Source organism: Dama dama, chromosome 17 (genome assembly GCF_033118175.1).
Source record: "Dama dama isolate Ldn47 chromosome 17, ASM3311817v1, whole genome shotgun sequence".
NCBI lineage: Eukaryota > Metazoa > Chordata > Mammalia > Artiodactyla > Cervidae > Dama > Dama dama.
This window is the reverse complement of record NC_083697.1, coordinates 29,377,407-29,398,356: the sequence shown is the minus strand read 5'-3', so window position 1 is coordinate 29,398,356 and position 20,950 is coordinate 29,377,407. Positions and strand designations below refer to the sequence as shown.

Below are 20,950 nucleotides of genomic sequence, written 5' to 3'. Positions count from 1 at the left end.
TTTATCCTAGAAATATACATACATATATATATATATATAAAGGGAAATATTTATAGGAGCTACTATAATAAAAGACTATACTTCTAAATGTTATCACCAGCTCAGTAGCATGCATTGTTTATTGCTTATTCCTGTGTTTTTGGTTGACATACTGTTTCTAATACAGTTTTATGCTCAGTATGTGCCAAACACAATGATGGAGATGTAATGGTGAGTAAGACAGGCATGGCTGCATGACATGAGAGGTCTCCTATAGGTATACTGTAGGGCTGATGAGCAAAGGTTTTCTTCAGTAGAGTTTCTGTGCTATTTGAAATAGTTTCATCATCAGGCTGTCAGGCCTGAGGGAAGCAGGAAGAAAAGAATAGGAGCCTTAAGGCACAACTGATTAGATTCACCCAGATGTGCTAGAATGTGCATTATGTGTGGTAAGGTCACATTGTGTGGAAAGGGCAATGGTAGTCTGCTTTTGAATACGTAAACTTGTGAGAGTAATACACAATTATTTTTATTTCCCACATACCTTTTAACAATATACAGTTCACTTACAAAAGTTAGACATTGGGTTGGGTTAGAAAAGGAACATGACATGATCCCTTACTTAAGATACTCATCGTTTAACTGGGAAAACAAGATATTATGTATGTAATCATAGAAAGGAAAAAAAATGTGCTACACTTCATGAAATTGATTTCATTGACAATAGAATTTTAGAGAAAAGCTATATTATTTTTCAAGATGTGTTTCCTAAAGGAAATAGGATTTTACCTAGATCTTAAATGATATGTCTCAATGAGAGAAGAGAAAGGAAACAGGAATTCTAAGGAAAAGAAAGTGTATGTAAAGGCATGAAGATGAAATGATGACACAATTTTTACAAATTCCCTCAGCATTATATTTAAGTTTGTGAAATGAGAATTGTGGAATTGGAGAGGATAGGATGGCTTTGGTCCCTCATTTATAGATAAAGAATTCTAGGTAAGTTTGAAAGTGCTTCTGAGTGTCTCATTCATGTTGAAGGATCTGGATTTTAGAGTTGGAAAGGAAGGAATAGACTTGGTCCTTTATTTTTTTTTTTAGGAAAAGGATTCTTTATAGTTTAAATTGAAGCCCTGATAATGTGGATCTGATTCAATAGGTATGGGGAATAGTTAAGCTTCTGCTATTTAAACAAACTTCCAGGTAAAACTGATGTTGCTGATTCTTAAACCTTGAGTATCAAGTGTTTAGAGCAGTGGTTCTGAAACTTGGCGCATGTTGTAATTAGCTACAAAGCCTTCAGAACAGCCTATGCCCAAGCCACACCCCCAAATTAATAAAGAATCTTTGAGTGGATTCCAGCTATCAGTACTTTTTCAGGTTTTCCAGGTAATTCCAGTGGGCAGCCAAGTTCATCAGTTCTCAGTTTTTTCACTATATCAATACTGCGGACCTGCCAAATAATTCATCTTCGTATTGATCTTTGACACTGATAATATATTACTCTCTTAAGTTAATAGCATATGAAAAATTTGAGCCATTATTAAACTGTAATGATTATTTTGTATTTGGAAAAATATTTTTATGAAACGATTGCACTTTTGAGAAGAAGCTAAAAATGGATAGTTCAATATAATCTAGGTAATTCATTCAAAAACCATATTGTTGGTTATTGCTAGGTGGCAGAGCTATTAAACCTATAACAGAAGCAAACATAACATAACATTAGATTCTAATTCCTAGTGAAAGTACAAAATAACATAATACAAATTACATAATAAAATATGCAACATAGACATGAATACGGCTGAACTCATGTTTTGCTTGCCTCATTGGCCCTATAATCTTGACTCAGTGTCAGCTTCAAAATATCTGATCTTTAAGACCTTGCACCTACATTTTCTTAATGTTCAGGATGAAAGGATGATTTGAGAAGCCTTATACATGGAATGGAATTAATGATATGTTGTTGAAGAACTTCTATAGAAACACCACTAGAGATATATGTAGCATAGTTCAACATAGAAAGAAATGTTTTCACAAACAAGAAATTACTGATGCTACTCCCTGAAGTCAAGTGGGCCTTAGGAAGCATCACTACAAACAAAGCTAGTGGAGGTGATGGAATTCCAATTGAGCTATTTCAAATCCTGAAAGATCAAAGTGCTGAACTCAATATTCCAGCAAATTTGGAAAACTCAGCAGTGACCCCAGGACTGGAAAAAGTCAGTTTTCGTTCCAGTCCCAAAGAAAGGCAATGCCAAAAATGCTCAAACTACTGCACAATTGCACTCATCTTACATACTAGTAAAGTGATGCTTAAATTTCTCCAAGCCAGACTTCAGCAATACATGAACCATGAACTTCCAGATGTTCAAGCTGGCTTTAGAAAAGGCAGAGGAACCAGAGATCAAATTGCCAACATCCACTGGATCATCGAAAAAGCAAGAGAGTTCCAGAAAAACATCTATTTCTGCTTCATTGACTATGCCAAAGCCTTTGACTGTGTGGATCACAACAAACTGTGGAAAATTTTTCAAGAGATGGGAATACCAGACCACATGACCTGCCTCTTGAGAAATCTGTATGCAGGTCAGGAAGCAACAGTTAAAACTGGACATGGAACAACAGACTGGTTCCAAATAGGAAAAGGAGTACATCAAGGCTGTATATTGTCACCCTGCTTGTTTAACTTATATGCAGAGTACATCATGAGAAACGCTGGGCTGGAAGAAGCACAAGCTGGAATCAAGATTGCCAGGATAAATATCAATAACCTCAGATATGCAGATGACATCACCATTATGGCAGAAAGTGAAGAGGAACTAAAGAGCCTCTTGATGAAAGTGAAAGAGGAGAGTGAAAGAGTTGGCTTAAAGCTCAACATTCAGAAAACTAAGATCATGGCATCCGGTCCCATCACTTCATGGCAAATAGATGGGGAAACAGTGGAAACAGTGGCTGACTTTATTTTTCTGGGCTCCAAAATCACTGCAGATGGTGATTACAGCCATGAAATTAAAAGACGCTTACTCCTTGGAAGGAAACTTAAGACCAACCTAGACAGCATATTATAAAGCAGAGACATTGCTTTGTCAACCAAGGTCTGTCTAGTCAAGGCTATGGTTTTTCCAGTGGTCATGTATGGATGTGAGAGTTGGACTATAAAGAAAGCTGAGTGCCGAAGTCTTGATGCTTTTCAACTGTGGTGTTGGAGAAGACTCTTGAGAGTCCCTTGGACTGCAAGGAGATCCAATCAGTTCATCCTAAAGCAGATCAGTCCTGAGTGTTCATTGGAAGGACTGATGTTGAAGCTGAAACTCCAATATTTTGGCCACCTGATGCGAAGAGCTGACTCATTTGAAGAGACCCTGATGCTGGGAAAGATTGAGGGCAGGAGGAGAAGGGGATGACAGGGGATGAGATGGTTGGATGGCATCACTGACTCAATGGACATGGGTTTGGGTGGACTCCGGGAGTTGGTGATGGACAGGGAGGCCTGGCATGCTGCAGTTCATGGGGTCACAAAGAGTCAGACACGACTGAGTGACTAAACTGAACTGAACTCCCTGAAAAGAAAATTAGGAACAGAAAGAAGCAATATCAAAGGTATTTTGCAAGAAATATTTTTATATGTTGTCCCCAAATATGAATTTCACAATGCGTGAAATTGTGTGTACCTCTTTAGTTTTCACTTTAAATCACCTGAATAGAATATAGGGGCAATGAAGAAATCAATTCAAAAGAAAAGAAATTGGGAAGATTATTCCTCATTCTGACATGAGAAGTAAAGGTAATAAGAAAATAATTGTATTCATGTAAACTCACTTCAAAGTAGTTACACATGCATCACTGCTAAAATAAAAACAGGAAATTAGGAACAGATTTACACATAGCACATTATCGAAACTTGTAGTGATTGAGTAAACTAGAGTTTTGGTATGTAAATTGCCTGTAATATTATAGATTCTTCCAGTTCATTTTTTTGAGCCTCCAAGTATAGATTTTTTCATATATCCTCCCAAGGATATATTTCACATATTCTCAAGTAAATTTCATGAGCTGAAGGTTTTGTTGTTGTTGTTCACTCATTTGTGTCCAACTCTGCAACACCATGGACTGCAGGACACCAGGCTTCCGTGTTTTTCACTGTCTCCCGGAGTTTGCTCAGACTCATGTCTATTGAGTTGATGATACCATCCAACTATCTCATCCTCTGTTTCCTGCTTCTCCTCCTTCCCTCAGTCTTTCCTAGCATGAGGATATTTTCCAATGAGTGGACAGTTTGCATAAGGTGGTCCAAGTATTGGCGCTTCAGCTTCAGCATCAGTCCTTCCAATGAGTGTTCGGGATTGATTTGTTTGATTGACTGGTTTGATCTCCTTGCTGCCCAAGGGACTCTCAAGAGTCTTCTCCAGCACCACAGTTCAAAAGCATCAATTGTTAGGCACTCAGCCTTCTTTATGGTCCAGCTTTCACATCCATACATGACTATTTTTTGTGTATCATTACTAAAAATGAAAATAAACCCTCATGAATTCTTAGAAGTTTAACACACTCTGCTTTATACTAGGTACTCTTCTAGATGCTGAGGGAAGATAGAGGAATGTGAGATAAGTAAGTAAAACCCATACATTCAGAGTGCATCCAAGAAGAAGGAAGAGAAAATAAAATCAGAAAAATCAGTATCACTAATATAGTGTGTTTTTCCTCTACTAATAAGAGCTAATGCTTGCATATTATGTATTCTGGGTTAAGAATAATTCTAAGAACGTCTCTTACTTTATATCATGTAATTCCTCTCAACAAACCCATGGTAGGTACTATTTTCAAACCTGATTTACAGATGAGGCATTGAAAGTGTCTATCATTTGCTCAAATGGTGGCAGGGCCGGGGTGAATCCAGTCAGCCAGCAGAGATTATTAACCACTCCTTGGCCACTGCCTCCCTATCCACTGTGACGAGCTGTGGCTCTCTGAGGCACAGGAGCCCCAGAGAAAGAGGGACAGTTGGAGTTAGCTTCTCAGGCAGATGACCTTACTGAAGAGGAAAGGTTATGAATTATTTGTGCTGAATTATTTAAATTTATGACTTTAATGAATAATTTATAAAGCCGAGTTTGAAATTATCTCAGATACTCTTTATGGTATTTTTTTGCAATCCCCAAAACATAGTGATTTTTGTTTCATAGCACATTTTTCTCTTCAAATCACAACTTTTGCCTCTGGGGGCAAATGCTGTCCTTGAGGAAGGAGCCCTGTCCATTTTGTTCATGAATTTATTCCTAGTGCCTGAAAAAGTCTCTAGTACTCAGTAAATACTTAATGTGTTAATTTGTTGATGGCAATGAAGCTAACCATAGATTAAAATCAATAAAACCCTGGTAAGCATTAGGTATCAGACTAGTATTATTTGAGCTTCAAAAATAAAGAGCTCTTGTTTATAGGACTATAAGGCAGCTTATCTGGCTTCCCAGTTGGTGCTAGTGGTAAAGAAACCGCCTGCCAATTCAGGGAGACGTAAGAGATGTGGGTTCGATCCCTGGGTTTGGGAGATCCCCAGGAGGAGGGCATGGCAACCCACTCCAGTATTCTCACCTGGAGAATCTCATGGACAGAGGAGCTTGGCAAGCTGCAGTCCATAGGGTCACACAGAGTTGGACACAACTAAAGCAACTTAGCCTGCAAACAAAGCAACTGTTTAGAATATCACTTTCTTTTCTTTTCCCTTGTTTTCTTTCATCTTCTGCCTCTTATCTATGTCATCTGCCATTAACAGAACGAAAAATTGGCACATGAGCCTTCTGAATGTCCTGCACTGAACTGTATGATGGCTCATGCTCAGTCGTGTCCGACTCTTTGCGACCCCGTGGACTGTAGCCCTCCAGGCTCCTCTGTCGAGGGGATTTACAAAGCAAGAATACTGGAGTGGATTGCCATTCCCTTCTCCTGAACTATCTGTGCTCAAATTATGGAGACACATATGTTCATCTTCTCTGAGCTGACACACAAAAAACGTAGAATTTTCAGGGTCAAACTTAATACGTGTAAATCTGTAAGTTTATCACAGGGTTAGAGAAAAACATGAATACTATCCATTAGTAACTGGCAACAAGAAATAGTCTCTGTAACATTCACTCATTTTATTAAGAAAAATGCACACATGTGTTAGCCTTGATTACACACACACACATACAAACACACACACAGCAGAAAGGGTGTCTGTTTGGTTTTTTTTCTCTTTTAAATTACAGATTGAATAAGTTAATCCTTAAGGAACTCCCTGTTACTTTTGCAGCTGTCATACAATGATAATTTTCAAACCTAGAGTTTCTATCCTCTGAAAAGCTTGACAGGTCCAGAAATCCCCCATACCGCCCAACTACTAACCTATCTGGAAACAATCTTCATGAAGGAACTCCTTTGCTCTCTGGGTATTACCTTTACTAAACAGTTACAGAATATCTTTTTAGTGTTATTGCAGGTGTGGCTATTCACTGCATTTAGAACTTGATTTTTAGGTCTTGTTATAGTTTACCAGAACCAGTGCAGTCATTTCCCTCACTGAGTTAGGATTCTCCAGAGAAACGGGATCAAGGGTATGTACTAAGAGAGTAAAAGGTTTACTTTAGGGAACTGACTCATGTGATTGTGAGGCTGCTGCTGCTGCTAAGTCACTTCAGTCGTGTCTGACTCTTGGCGACCCCATGGATTGCAGCCTAGCAGGCTCCTCCGTCCATGGGATTTTCCAGCAAGAGTACTGGAGTGGGTTGCTGTTGCCTTCTCTGGATTGTGAGGCTAGCAATTCTGAAATCGGCGAGGCAGGCCAACAAGCTGAACCTTCCAGCAGAAGTTGATGTTACAGTCTTAAGTCTGAAGGCAGTCTGGAGACTGAATTCCTTCTCTTTGTAAACCTCAGTCTTTTCTCCTAGGCCTTCAACTGATTGGATGAGATTTGCCCACAATATGGAGGGTAATCTGCTTTAAAGTCCTTTATGTAAATATTAATCACACCTAAAAAATACTTTCACAGTAACCTCAAGACTGGTGTTTGACCTTACAACTGCCCACGATAACCAAGACAGTTGACTCATAAAATTAACCATCACACTCACCATCCTTCTCCTGTTCAGAGGTCAGCAGCTCTAAAAGACTGTAGTTGACCCACATGGATTTAGGGATCCCCCAACAATCTGTTTGAAAAATCTTGGTCAATAGATTTGCAAAACAACTGTATCCAGTTGATAAAAAAATTTCTCAGAATATCCTATCCTGGTTTGGATAATAAGGATGTGTTGGTAGTGTGGTAACAGCTATCATTTGGGTCATATGCATAATATTAACTCTTGGTCAAGGAAAAATATATATTGCTGAGAGTGTTAAGACATGTTGAATTGTAGAGTTATTACCCCTTTCTTGTTTCATGAGAGTGCCTTTTGGTTTAACACCACTTGTTTAGTATAGTAAGTGAAATAATTGCCTCCTAATGGTATTCACTGGAGAAGGAAATGGCAACCCACTCCGTTATTCTTCCCTGGGAAATCCCATGGACAGAGGAGCCTGGCAGGCTACAGTTCGTGGCGTCACCAAAGAGTTGAACATGACTTAGCGACTAAACAACAGCAACAAAGATATTCACATCCTAGTCCCTAGATCTGTGAATTTGTTACCTTAAATGGCAAAAGAATCTCTGGGACCCTATTTCAGAATACTTCCTCTTCCACAAAAAAAAAAAAACAAAAAAACTGTTCTGTGGTGATTATTAATGTTTAGTGATACAGGAGCTAAGTTTATAACCAATATGCTCCATTCAAAGTCACAAATATCTAATATACTTTAATGCCATATAATTGTATTGCCATCAACATTCCCACTTGAACTTCTCCATGACAATGAAATGTGACCTTCTTTAATGAATATCCCTTCTCTTCTACCTCATAAGTTTGTAGCCATAAACCTGAATGTTATCTTAAATCCAACTCTTTCCTTCGGAGTCTGAACAGCCTTTTCTCTTGAATGTCTGATGTCTCAGTCCTTGCACATTTTTACTGCCTCCTCTCTAATTCATTCAGGCTGTCAGTTATTCCTTCTTCCTTCTGAAAAAGCTTCCTAGCAGGTTTCTCTAAATAGTTCACCTTTCTTTCCAGCCATCCTACATGTAGATGCTTCCCTAATCATTCTCATATTTAATTTATATTCTGCCTATCCACTACATATGACAATATTCCCAAAGTTCTAACCAACCTCTTTACTGCCCAGAAAAATTTCCAAGATTACTTTCCTGCCTTAATTCACTATATTATCAAAATTATTTAATATTTTTTAAAGAATAAATCAGGTTCTCAAGACTATAAGAAGTCCTCAAAAAATACCAAATGCTCCTAACAAAATCTCACGCATTTGTCAGATATTTTGATTTACTACTTGGTAGCATACATTCTTTGGCTTTGTGTGTGAAAACCATACAAAGGACAGTGGGTAACTTTCTACCCAGAAGGCACGACCTGGAGGTAGAGTAACTAGACATTTGATCCTTACCCAGCCCATCTTGTTTCCATACTCTTAGCGTTCCAAGTTTCCTGGATCTTTCTAGACTCTTTCTTGGCTTCTTTCTAGGTTCTTATTCCTTTGCTGTTCAGAATCAGAAGCAAACATATTGGTAATTTTCGAAAGGTATTTTTTAAATGAACATAGGAACAAAATACTATCGCATATGCATATAAATAAAGTTTCTAGACAGATAACAAACTGCACGAAAGAACTTTAATATTCCATTATTTCCCTTGTGTGCTTAATTTATGGTATCAAGATTCTAGAAATACAGTAATTTCGGTAGTATTATTTTTTTGCCAGCAATTCTCAATAGGTTATATCTACTCTTTCAACAGGATAGGAAGAGTGATGCCTCATATGTTGCATATGTGCTCCTCCAAAGCAGTCAGATTCATAAATCCAGTCATGCTCTCTCTGTCTTATAGATCCATAGAAATAGTAACATTTCATCTGACTCCAAATCCTATGATGAAAGGAATAGGAATGGAAATCATTACCTTTATTCAACTTTGCAAATATCCTTACCCACTTAGTTGGTATCTGATTAGCATCCAGGGAAAATTACCCTAAAACCATCTGTGACATAGCCTCTAGCCCAGAAGAATATCCTAAGTCCTACAATTCTGACCTCAAACTTATAATTTTATAAAAGAAGAAACAGAGGTCCAGGGAAGTGAAAGAACTTTTATAAGTACCACAGATTTAGTGGCTGAGCTGAAATTAGAAGGCAGATCCCCTGACTTTGTATCTTCTCTGGCATGTGCTTCATTGTTTGTCCATCACACATTGAGGGAATAAAGATTTACTATTCCAGATAATGATTTAAGAGAACAGAGGATTACATGCATGCACTTTCAGTTTGCGTATGCATCTTACTTTAAAAATTCTAAAGCTAACCCTGGGCATATTCCCATTTTATTATTCTGGGAAGCTAGGTTAATCTTTTGAAAGCTTTGGTTTGAGAACTTCAATCTAACTATTGGCCATCTTTTATAGGGATTATCTTGAACTGTTAGAAATGGCTCAGCCTAAATAAATGTGACTTGATTTCTTTACTAGGTTCCAGGTCATCTCTTTTATTTTTATTTCCAAAGCTAATGAAATTAAATTTTTGTTGGAAAATTCCTCTACCAGACATTTAATTCTGTTCCTCTGAAATTACCATTTGAAAGACATTGATTGAAACAACTGAAAACTGAAAATTTGTCAAGGAAAAAAGCTAAAAGCAGTTTGGCCACACCCTAGTGTGAGTTATGGCTTTTTTACTTTACCTTGAAGGGAAAAAAGTGGAAGCAGTGACAGATTTTATTTTCTTGGGCTCCAAAATCTCTACCGACAGTGCCTGCAGCCATGAAATTAAAAGACTCTTGCTCCGTGGAAGGAAAGCTATGACAAACCTAGATTGCTTATTAAAAAGCAAAGTCATCACTTTGCCAAAAAAGGTCCATCTAGTCAAAGCTATGGTTTTTCTGGTAGTCATGTATGGATGTGAAGTCGAAGTCGCTCAGTCATACCTGATTCTTTGCAATTCCATGGACTATACAGTCCATGGAATTCTCCAGGCCAGAATACTGGAGTGGGTAGCCATTCCCTTCTCCAGGGGATCTTCCCAACCCAGGGATTGAACCCAGGTCTCCCCCATTGCAGGTGGATTCTTTACCAGCTGAGCCACCAGGGAAGTCCAAGAATACTGGAGTGGGTAGCCTATCATTCTCCAGCGGATCTTCCCGACCCAGGAATTGAACTGGGGTCTCTTGCATTGCAGGTGGATTCTTTACCAGCTGAGCTCCCAGGGAAGCCCATATGTATGTGAGATGGATTATAAAGAAGACTGAGCACTGAAGAATTGATGCTTTTGAGCTGTGATGCTGGAGAAGACTCTTGAGAGTCCCTTAGACTGCAAGGAGATTAAACCAGTCAATCCTAAAGGAAATCAACCCTGATTATTCATTGGAAGGACTGATGCCATGGGAGCTCAAGCTCCAATACTCTGGCCTTCTGATGTGAAGAGCCGACTCATTGGAAAAGACCCTGATGCTGGGAAAGATTGAAGGCAAAAAGGAGAGAGGAGTGGCAGAGGATAAAATGGTTACACAACATCACCTAAATGGGCATGAATTTGAGTGAACTCTGGAAGACAGTGAAGGCCAGAGAAGCCTGACCTGCTGCTATCCATGGGGTCATAGAGTTGGACACGACTTAGCAAATGAACAATCTTGATTAAATGAAAATTGCCATGAAATGAAATTATATTTCATGAAAATATATGCAATGAGATGTATATTGCAGATTAAGTACACTCTAAAAGTTTTTTTTACTATCTTAAAGAATCTATTATTTTAATCTAATAGGTGAGATTAACAAACTATTTACAAAACAAAAGCTGTGAATTTAAGAAATGATAAACTTAAGGTCTTTAGGTCTCGTTGGACTTTGGCTTCTGATTAAGATGTACAACAACATAAGAGTCTACTATTCTTACTGTGATAGGAAGAACAAGCAAGATGATCTTCGAAATCATAGTAGCCTTTTTAAATACAGCAGAAAATGACTGACAAAAGAAATCTGAATGAACTAACTTCCAGGAAAGAACAAGCCCTTCACGATAGAGAAGCAACTCATAACTTTCCTCATCCCTTACAAAGCAAAAAGACAAGAACTCACTGTAGATGAGGAGTAAAGAAAAACCAGCTGAATATTTAGCAAATATTTAATGGCTATACTTGAGCTAGTGTGATGAATGAAAATCCCAAAGAGCCCCCATTACAGAGTGGGTCTGCATCACCCACTAACTTTTGTAGGTTGTCTTACGTGCACAAAGCTAGTATATCAATACTGGAGGCAGGCAGTAGGTCAAGAAAGACCCTTAAAATACCCTTAAAATACACTTGTTCATTCTCTCAGTTGTGTCTGACTCTTTGAGACCCCATGGACTGCAGCACACCAGGCTCCCCTGTCCTTCCCTATTTTCCAGAGTTCACTCAAATTCATGTCCATTAAGTCAGAGAAGCTGTCTAACCATCTCATCCTCTGCCACTCCCTTCTCCCTTTTGCTTTCACTTTTTCCCAGCATCTTTTCCAATGGATCTTTCCAATTGGATCTTTTCCAGTGAATTGGCTCTTTGCATCTGGTGGCCAGAGTATTGGAGCTCGAGCTTCAGCATCAGTCCTTCCAATGAGTATTCAGGGTTGATTTCCTTTAGGATTGATTGATTGGTTTGATCTCCTTGTGGTCTAAAGGACTCTGAGGAGTATTCTCTAGCACTGCAGTTCAAAAGCATTAATTCTTTGGTGCTCAGCCTTCTTTATGGTCCAATGGTCCAACTCTCACATCTCTACATGACTACTAGAAAAACCATAACTTTGGCTAGATGGGCCTTTGTCAGCAAAGTGATGTCCCTGCTTTTTAATATGCTGTTTAGGTTTGTCATAACCTTCCTTCCAAGGGGCAAGTGTCTTTTAATTTCATGGCTGCAGTTGCCATCCATGCTGATTTTGGAATCCAAGAAAATAAAGTCTGTCACTGCTTGCACTTTTTCCCCTTCTATTTGCCATGAAATGATGGGACTGGATGCTATGATTTTAGTTTTCTGAATGTTGCATTTTAAGCCAGCTTTTTCACTCTCCTCTTTCACCCTCATCAAGAGACTCTTCAGTTCCTCTTTACTTTCTATCATTACAGTGTTATCCTCTGCATATCTGAGGTTGTTGATATTTCTCCTGACAATCTTGATTTTAGCTTGTGATTCATCCAGTCTGGCATTTCACATGATGTACTCTACATATATGCTAAACAAACAGGGTGACAATATACAGCACTGACATACTTCTTTTCCAATTTGGAACCAGTCAGCTTTTCCATGTCTGATTCTAACTGTTGCTTTTTGACTTGCGTACAGGTTTCTCAGGAGACAGGTAAGGTGGTCTGGTATTCCCATCTCTAAGAATTTTCTACAGTTTGTTGTGATTCACACAATCAAAGGCTTTAGCATAGTCAATGAAGCAGAAGTCAGTGTTTTTCTGGAATTCCTTTGTTTTCTCTATGATCCAATGAATGTTGGCAATTTGATCTGTTTCTCTGCCTTTTCTAAATCCTTCTTGTACACCTGGAAGTTCTCAGTTCTTGGACCACTAGTGGCTGCTAAAGAGCAGGAGTGGGACAGAGTTGCTGAAACAAATTCCATCAAAGCTTTTATTGTATAGAAAGCAGCAGCAAACAGATTCTAAATATAGAGAGCTGTAAAAGTGGGGTGATAGCCCCTACTTGGGATAGTAAGGAACCTACCTTAACTGGGTGTATACAGAGGCTGTACAAAGTCTGAGTGAGATATTCTGAGGTGAAAACGTCTGGAAGCAGAACTTGAGAGGAAAAATAACCATCCAGTTACCCAAAGGCTGACAGCCAGTCTGTAGAGCAACAGAGATTTCTTGAGTCTCCCCGAAGCTTAGATCCCATGCTGTGCAAGAAAATTATGGTTCTGCCCTCAAAGTAGTTGAAGCCAGTGATTAACTAAATCTAAGTGAAGTCACAAAAAAATGACCAAGTTCAGCTCATCTACAGATTAGTTTGAGTCAGGTTTCAAGTCTAACTGTCTGAGTGAAGAAAGGGTGTGCCTTTTCCTGGGGTAGATATTGTTTACTTTGATCCTTTAGTACATTGTTCAGCACCGGATATAAAATTATAAGAAATACAAAGAAAGAATTAAAGATGACCTGTGATCAAGAGAAGATAGTCATTAGAGGCAAACATAGAAATGCTCCAGATGTTGAAATGGTCAAATAGGAACATTAACATAATTATGATATGTATGTTACAGAATCTACTGTAAAATGGTACAAATGCATAAAGAGATGGAAATTTCATCAGAGCAATGGAAATTATAATTTTAAAAAAGGAAATTCTAGAAACATATAATATCAGAAAATTTTTGAATATTAGGTGGGCATAATTGTAGAAAAAATAGAAAAGAATCAGTTTACTTGAAGACAGTCAAAATAAATTATTCAAACTGAAAAAGATGAAAAATCCAGAGTCTAAGTAAAACTTTAAAAGAAGAACAAACTCAGCTTATCTACTCAGATTTGACTCGAGGTCTATGGGATAATATTACATATCAAGCATATGTGTAATTGAATTCTCAGAGTAAAAAGAGAGAATGAGCAGAAAAATATTTGAAGAACTAAAGGCTGGGGAATGATCCAAAATTGATGAATGACATTAAACCATAAATTCAATAATCCCTGTAACCCCCTAGCAGAATATATACAAAAATTTTATACCTACCCACCCCAGAGTTAAACTGATAAAAATCAAAGATAAAGAGAAAATCTTAAAAGTACCTGGGGTAGGAGTTGACCTGAGAATGTGTGTATTGAGGAAAGCACATGCCATACAGGAAAACAATAAGAATTACACCTGACTTCTCATCAGAAATAGAGAAGAAAATGGAATGCAAGAGTATATACTGTATGATTCCAGTTGTGTAAAATATCAGATGAGATAAAACTCATCTGTTTTGATAAAAATTAGACAGTAGTTGCCTCTGAAGTGGAGAATTGACTCAAATGAAACAGAAGGGAACTTGCAATGGTGATTAAAGATTCTTCAGCTTGTTTTGGGTGGTGGTTATGTAGATATGTATAACTGTCAAAATTCCTGAAACTCATGATCAGTGAAATGACACTTCTGTAATTTTTCAAAAGCAATCAAAACATAAATATCTGTAAGCAAAAACATTACTAATCATGTGGTCTAGAATAAAATTAAGCACTGAAGAAGAGCAAAGGATAGATTGCAATAATCCCCTGAGTCACTGATACATTCTTTGATCAGCACTCATTCCCTGACGGTTTCTCAGGTGGCTCGGTAATAAAGAATCCACCTACCAACACAGGTGACTTAAGAGACACAGGTTCGATCCCTGGGTTGGGAAAATCCCCTGGAGTAGGAAATGGCAACCCACTCTAGTAGTCTTGCCTGGAGAATTCCATGGACAGAGGAGCCTGGTGGGCTACAGTCTATGGGGCCACAAAGAGTCGGACATAAGTTAGCGACTGATCATGCGTGTGTGCGTTCTCTGACACTGAGTGAATGCCCAGGAGAGATAGGCTCACCCAACAAGGTTTGTTTGTTTGTTTTATTAAGATAAAGAACTTTCTTATCTTACACTGTTACAAATGTGCTTGTATGGTACACAGAGCAATTCATTCTTGTCTCAAATTCTTATAGTAATCAAATCTTATCTCAAATTCTTATAGTAATCAAATCAAGGTAAAATGTAAAAAGTATGATTTTATAAAAAGCATGATACCAGAAAACCCAAACTATTTAGCATAATTATACCTTTATTGACATGAATACCATTATTCATACATAAATATAATATCTATACTAATATAATGATATATACACATACATTAAGTATATTTAACTTTATGTCCTGAAAAATAATGCTAGAGGTCATGATCTAATTTGTATTAAAACAACTAATATTACTCCTACAAAACATTTTAATTCTTTGAAATGTTAGCTCTGCCATATATCAATTTCTTTAAAAAACAAATTAGAAATTTCCTAATTATTGGTCATGTACCTTAGCAAGCTGAGCATTTCTTACATAATGAAACTAAACAGCAGAAATAACCTCATCCAAGACCATAAAAGGGATGGCTGTAATGATCACATTGGGGCAGGTTTCAAACAGATCCACCATTTAAAAAGTGGAGTCAGCCTCTTAGGGTGATAACTAGTTGGAATAGTGAAATGAATTTGTGATCGTAAGGTTGGGGCAAAGGTGAGTTAGGATAAAGAAGCTTTAAACCATTGGATGCAAAAGAGAGAGAGAAAAGGAAACTAAGATTCTTGTGGGCACTTTTTAGAATATGTTGTCATTTAATTATGTCAATAGCCCTCCAAAGTTGGACGCTGAAATACTGAGATGCTGAAATACAGCTGGGCTCAAATACTGAGTGGCTTGCTGAAACTTCACACAGTGAACATATGGCAAACCCAGCTGATTGTAAGCCCGCACCTTCATAAGGATCATATTCTGTATAGCTCAAGGGATATGAAGATCAGGTAATTTAGAGGAAGTGCATTTCACCTCAACAGAAGTAAAAATGTCTAATAATCAGTGTTGTCTAATCAAGAAACAGTGCCTTAGGAAGTAAAAAAAAAAAAAAAAAAAACTCGATCATTAGGGCTAATCAGGCACTATGTGGAAGATTATCTCTTATAGACTGTAGGAAGGCAATTCTCTTACTGGGTAGGAAACTGGAAAGATGACTTCCAAAGCTTTTTCATGTCTATAACTTCACAAAGACTTCTAGTAGGTTAGTGGGTTTTCGGCTACAACTAAAAATGAAATAAAGAAATGGAAAATAAAGGAACCAACCTACAAGCCTGTAGTTCCATTTAATATATGCAGCATAATCTTAAATCAGCAGAACTTCTTTCTTTTATGTGCCAGAAAACATGGCTCAGAATATCAAAACTGTCAAGAAATGAGCCCTGAAAAACCATGTCCACTTCGTCACTGTCTTTCTTATTCTTCCTGGTGTATAAAAAGAGAGATTCTTAATCAAGTTTATCGTAGTTGTTTCTAATACTATATCACCTTAAACTTGAAAAATTTACAAACAGGCTATAGGTGAATGTATTTGTATACTGATGAAACACTTATTTAATGAAAATAATATTTTGTTCTGCAATAACTGTGATTCAAAAGTATACCAGAATAGCAATGTGCAGGAACAACGCGTAAGGCAGTGACTGGCAAGTGATGATGGTATAACAGAGAAAGATGACCAAGGGCATGTAAAAATCTGACATCATGCAAATATTTTTCTTTACTAACTTTGGTTTGGTTTAATTATCAGTTCAGTTCAATTGCTCAGTTGTGTTCAACTCTTTGCAACCCCATGAATCGCAGCACGCCAGCCCTCCCTGTCCACCAACTCCTGGAGTTTACCCAAACCCATGTCCATCAAGTCGGTGATGCCATCCAGCCATCTCATCCTCTGTCATCCCCTTCTCCTCCTGCCCCCAATCCTTCCCAGCATCAGGGTCTTTTCCAATGAGTCAGCTCATTGCATGAGGTGGCCAAAGTATTGGAGTTTCAGCTTCAGCATCAGTCCTTCCAATGAACACTCAGGACTGATCTCCTTTAGGATGAACTGATTGGATCTCCTTGCAGTCCAAGGGACTCTCAAGAGTCTTCTTCAACACCACAGTTCAAAGGCATCAAGTCTTCGGCGCTCAGCTTTCTTTATAGTCCAACTCTCACATCCATACATGACCACTGGAAAAACCATAGCCTTGACTAGATGGACCTTTGTTGACAAAGTAATGTCTCTGCATTTAAATATGCTATCTAGGTTGGTCATAACTTTCCTTTCAAGGAGTAAGCGTCTTTTAATTTCATGGCTGCAATCACCATCTGCAGTGATTTTGGAGCCCAAAAAAATAAAGTCTGACACTGTTTCCACTGTTTCCCCATCTATTTGCCATGAAGTGATGGGACCGGATGCCATGATCTTAGTTTTCTGAATGTTGAGCTTTAAGCCAACTTTGTACTATCCTCCTTCACTTTCATTAAGAGGCTTTTTAGTTTCTCTTCACTTTCTGCCATAAGGGTGTTGTCTTCTGCATATCTGAGGTTATTGATATTTCTCCCGGCAATGTTGATTCCAGCTTGTGCTTCTTCCAGCCCAGCCTTTCTCATGATGCACTCTGCATATAAGTTAAATTAGCAGGGTGACAATATACAGCCTTGACCTACTCCTTTTCCTATTTGGAACCAGTCTGTTGTTCCATGTCCAGTTCTAACTATTACTTCCTGACCTGCATAAAGGTTTCTCAAGAGGCAGGTCAGGTGGTCTGGTATTCCCATCTCTTGAAGAATTTTCCACAGTTTGTTGTGATCCACACAGTCAAAGGCTTTGGCATAGTCAATAAAGCAGAAATAGATGTTTTTCTGGAACTCTCTTGCTTTTTCGATGATCCAGTGGATGTTGGCAATTTGATCTCTGGTTCCTCTGTCTTTTCTAAATCCAGCTTGAACATCTGGAAGTTCATGGTTCACATATTGCTGAAGCCTGGCTTGGAGAATTTTAAGCATTACTTTACTAGAGTGTGAGATGAGTGCAATTGTGTGGTAGTTTGAGCAGTATTTGAGATTGCCTTTCTTTGGGACTGGAATGAAAACTGACCTTTTCCAGTCCTATGGGCACTGCTGAGTTTTCCAAATTTGCTGACATATTGTGTGCAGCACTTTCACAGCATCATCCTTTAGGATTTGAAATAGCTCAATTGGAATTCCATCACCTCCACTAGCTTTGTTCGTAGTGATACTTCCTAAGGCCCACTTGGCTTCACATTCCAGGATGTCTGGCTCTAGGTGAGTGATCACACTATTGTGATTATCTGGGTCGTGAAGATCTTTTTTTGTATAGTTCTGTGTTTTCTTGCCACCTCTTCTTAATATCTTCTGCTTCTGTTAGGGCCATACCATTCCTTTATCGAGCCCATCTTTGCCTGACATGTTCCCTTGGTATCTTTAATTTTCTTGAAGAGATCTCTAGTCTTTCCTGTTCTACTGTTTTCCTCTATTTCTTTGCGTTGATCGCTGAGGAAGGCTTTCTTATCTCTCCTTGCTATTCTTTGGAACTCTGCATTCGAATGGGTATGTCTTTCCTTTTCTCCTTTGCTTTTCACTTCTCTTCTTTTCACAGGTCTTTGTAAGGTCTCCTCAGACAGCCATTGTGCTTTTTTGCATTTCTTTTTCTTGGGGATGGTCTTGATCCCTGTCTCCTGTACAATGTCACAAACCTCTATCCATAATTCATCAGGCACTCTATCAGATCTAGTCCCTTAAATCTATTTCTCACTTCCACTGTATAAGGGATCTGATTTAGGTCATACCTGAATGGTCTAGTGCTTTTCTCTACTTTCTTCAATTTAAGTCTGAATTTGGCAATAAGGAGTTCATGATCCGAGCCACAGTCAGCTCCTGGTCTTGTTTTTGTTGACTGTATAGAGCTTCTCCATTTGGCTGCAAAGAATATAATCAATCTGATTTCGGTTTTGACCATCTGGTGATGTCCATGTGTAGAATCTTCTCTTGTGTTGTTGGAAGAGGGTGTTTTTCTATGACCAGTGCATTCTCTTGGCAAAACTCTATTAGCCTTTTCCCTGCTTCATTCCATACTCCAAGGCCAAATTTACCTGTTGCTCCAGGTGTTTCCTGACTTCCTACTTCTGCATTCCAGTCCCCTATAATGAAAAGTACATCTATTTTGAGTGTTAGTTCTAAAAGGTCTTGTAGGTCTTCATAGAACCATTCAACTTCAGCTTCTTAAGCGTTACTGGTTATGCCAGTTATGCCCCTGGTTGGGGCATAGGCTTGGATTACCGTGATATTGAATGGTTTGCCTTGGAAACGAACAGAGATCATTCTGTCATTTTTGAGACTGCATCCAAGTACTGCATTTTGGACTCTTTTGTTGACCATGATGGCTACTCCAACTCTTCTAAGGGATTTCTGCCCACAGTAGGAGATATAATGGTCATCTGAGTTAAATTCACCCATTCCAGTCCATCTTAGTTGGCTGATTCTTAGAATGTGAACGTTCACTCTTGCCATCTCCTGTTTAGTTATAGCAGAAAATTATTTTATAGCTTATTTAAATGGAAATAAATAGAAAATTGCATCTTAATTCCTTTTTAAGAAAATACATTCTTTTTAGTTTGAAAATTGCTACCTACCTTGAACAGTTTCAGCTATTATAAGCTCATCTTTATAAAACACTTGATAATTTTTTACTCACTGCACACCATATAAGAAGGGACCAGTGCTTTTGTCATTGAAATTCATCATAGATCTACCTGCAGCCATTTAGTTCTAACACATTTTGAAGGATAAAATATTTCCTTACCAGAGTCTTTAACATGTCCTAAAGGCATTTGTTTTGTTGTGTTTCCTGTTTAAACATACAAACCAATAACCTAAATAATTTATTTAGCCCTCAAACACCCACACACCCAAGTGAATTGAAAGCACCAAGTTTAGATCCCCTCTCTCTTCCTTTTTTTTTTTTTTTTTTTTTTTTTTGGTTTACAAAATAGCAAAGAGATAAATGAGGCCAGATTCACAATTTTCCAAAACATTATGAGGTGGCTATTTTCACTGCTTCAGAATTTTGCTGAAAGATAATTGACTTCTGCTTTGATGGTTTTGTTTCTGTTACTATAAATCTTCACATTGCTTTCTTCTAATAATGCCACAGCAATTAAAGTGAGGTGATGTGTAATTTCTGTAACACAGTTTTTCTAGCAAGATGTGAAAGTATAGAATAATAATAAACTATCACTCACCAGTTTGTGTATGTGTGTGTGTGTGTTATCATTGGGGTAGCAGTTTGCATTCATCATTTTCTAGTTATGTATAATTAATACATCATGTCTTCTAACTAATAGCTAATATTTAATTAAGAAATTCGAACTCCAAAACATTGGCATGAAACCTGTAAAATCCTAATGAAAAATTCCATACTGAAGATTTTTATAAAAGTGCCTACCTGTATTTGCTGTTGCAGTTACTTTTTGAAAGAAAAAACTCACACAGAAATCTAACATAACCCTTCCTGGAATTTCATGTTCATTTCAACTTCAAAAGGAAACAAAGTAGGCATGGAAGTATAAAACACAAAAAAGATCTTATAGAGGAATTTATTTGTTATTTAAGTATTTGGTTAATACTGAAATACATTCAAAAGGAGTGTTTACAATGAAATGTTTTTGTTTTGTTTTACATTTGAGATTGATATGCCTTTCTATATTAAACTTACCACACAAGTAAGGGAGAGGCACTAATGCTAGTGAGAATATTAATGTATGCTTAATTTAAGATGAGGAATAGAAAGGGGAGAGTCTACACTGCTAAAACCATTGATGGTTTCTTACTTGCAAAATCACCCTAAAAGTCAGCAATGCTTTGTGGGAATTATTTTTAAGAATAGATTGTGTTTGACTTTTTCTTATATGGTTCCAAATATGATGAAAAAAATTATTCTGTTTTGCTTATTTCAGATTCTTATTTCAAAGAACTTCCAACTCTTCTCCACTGTGCAGCAAAATTTGGGTTAAAGAACTTGGCTGTTCATTTGCTTCAATGTTCAGGAGCAACCAGGGCATCTAAGATAAAAAATTCGGAAGGTTCAGATCCAGCACATATTGCTGAAAGGCATGGTCATGAAGAACTCAAGAAAATCTTTGAAGACTTTTCAGTAAGTTGTTTTTTTCCATTTTATCTCTAAAACTGTTTTTATAAAATTAGTGTGTGTTTGTACATGTACATTGCTCTTTTGACAGTGATGCTACTATGTGGCTAGTTTGTAGGATCTGTTGGTTCTGAGTCAT

At 37.7% G+C, this 20,950-nt stretch overlaps 1 protein-coding gene across 2 annotated transcripts in view; it reads left to right on the top strand.

Moving 5' to 3' along the window:
* The window catches only part of BANK1 (B cell scaffold protein with ankyrin repeats 1), a 311,689-nt gene that overhangs the window by 122,943 nt on the left and 167,796 nt on the right, over window positions 1-20,950 (top strand). For both annotated transcript variants that reach the window (XM_061164327.1, XM_061164326.1), the window contains exon 7: window positions 20,621-20,817. In XM_061164327.1, the coding sequence (XP_061020310.1) occupies window positions 20,621-20,817 (197 nt within the window). The remainder of the gene's footprint in view (window positions 1-20,620; window positions 20,818-20,950) is intronic.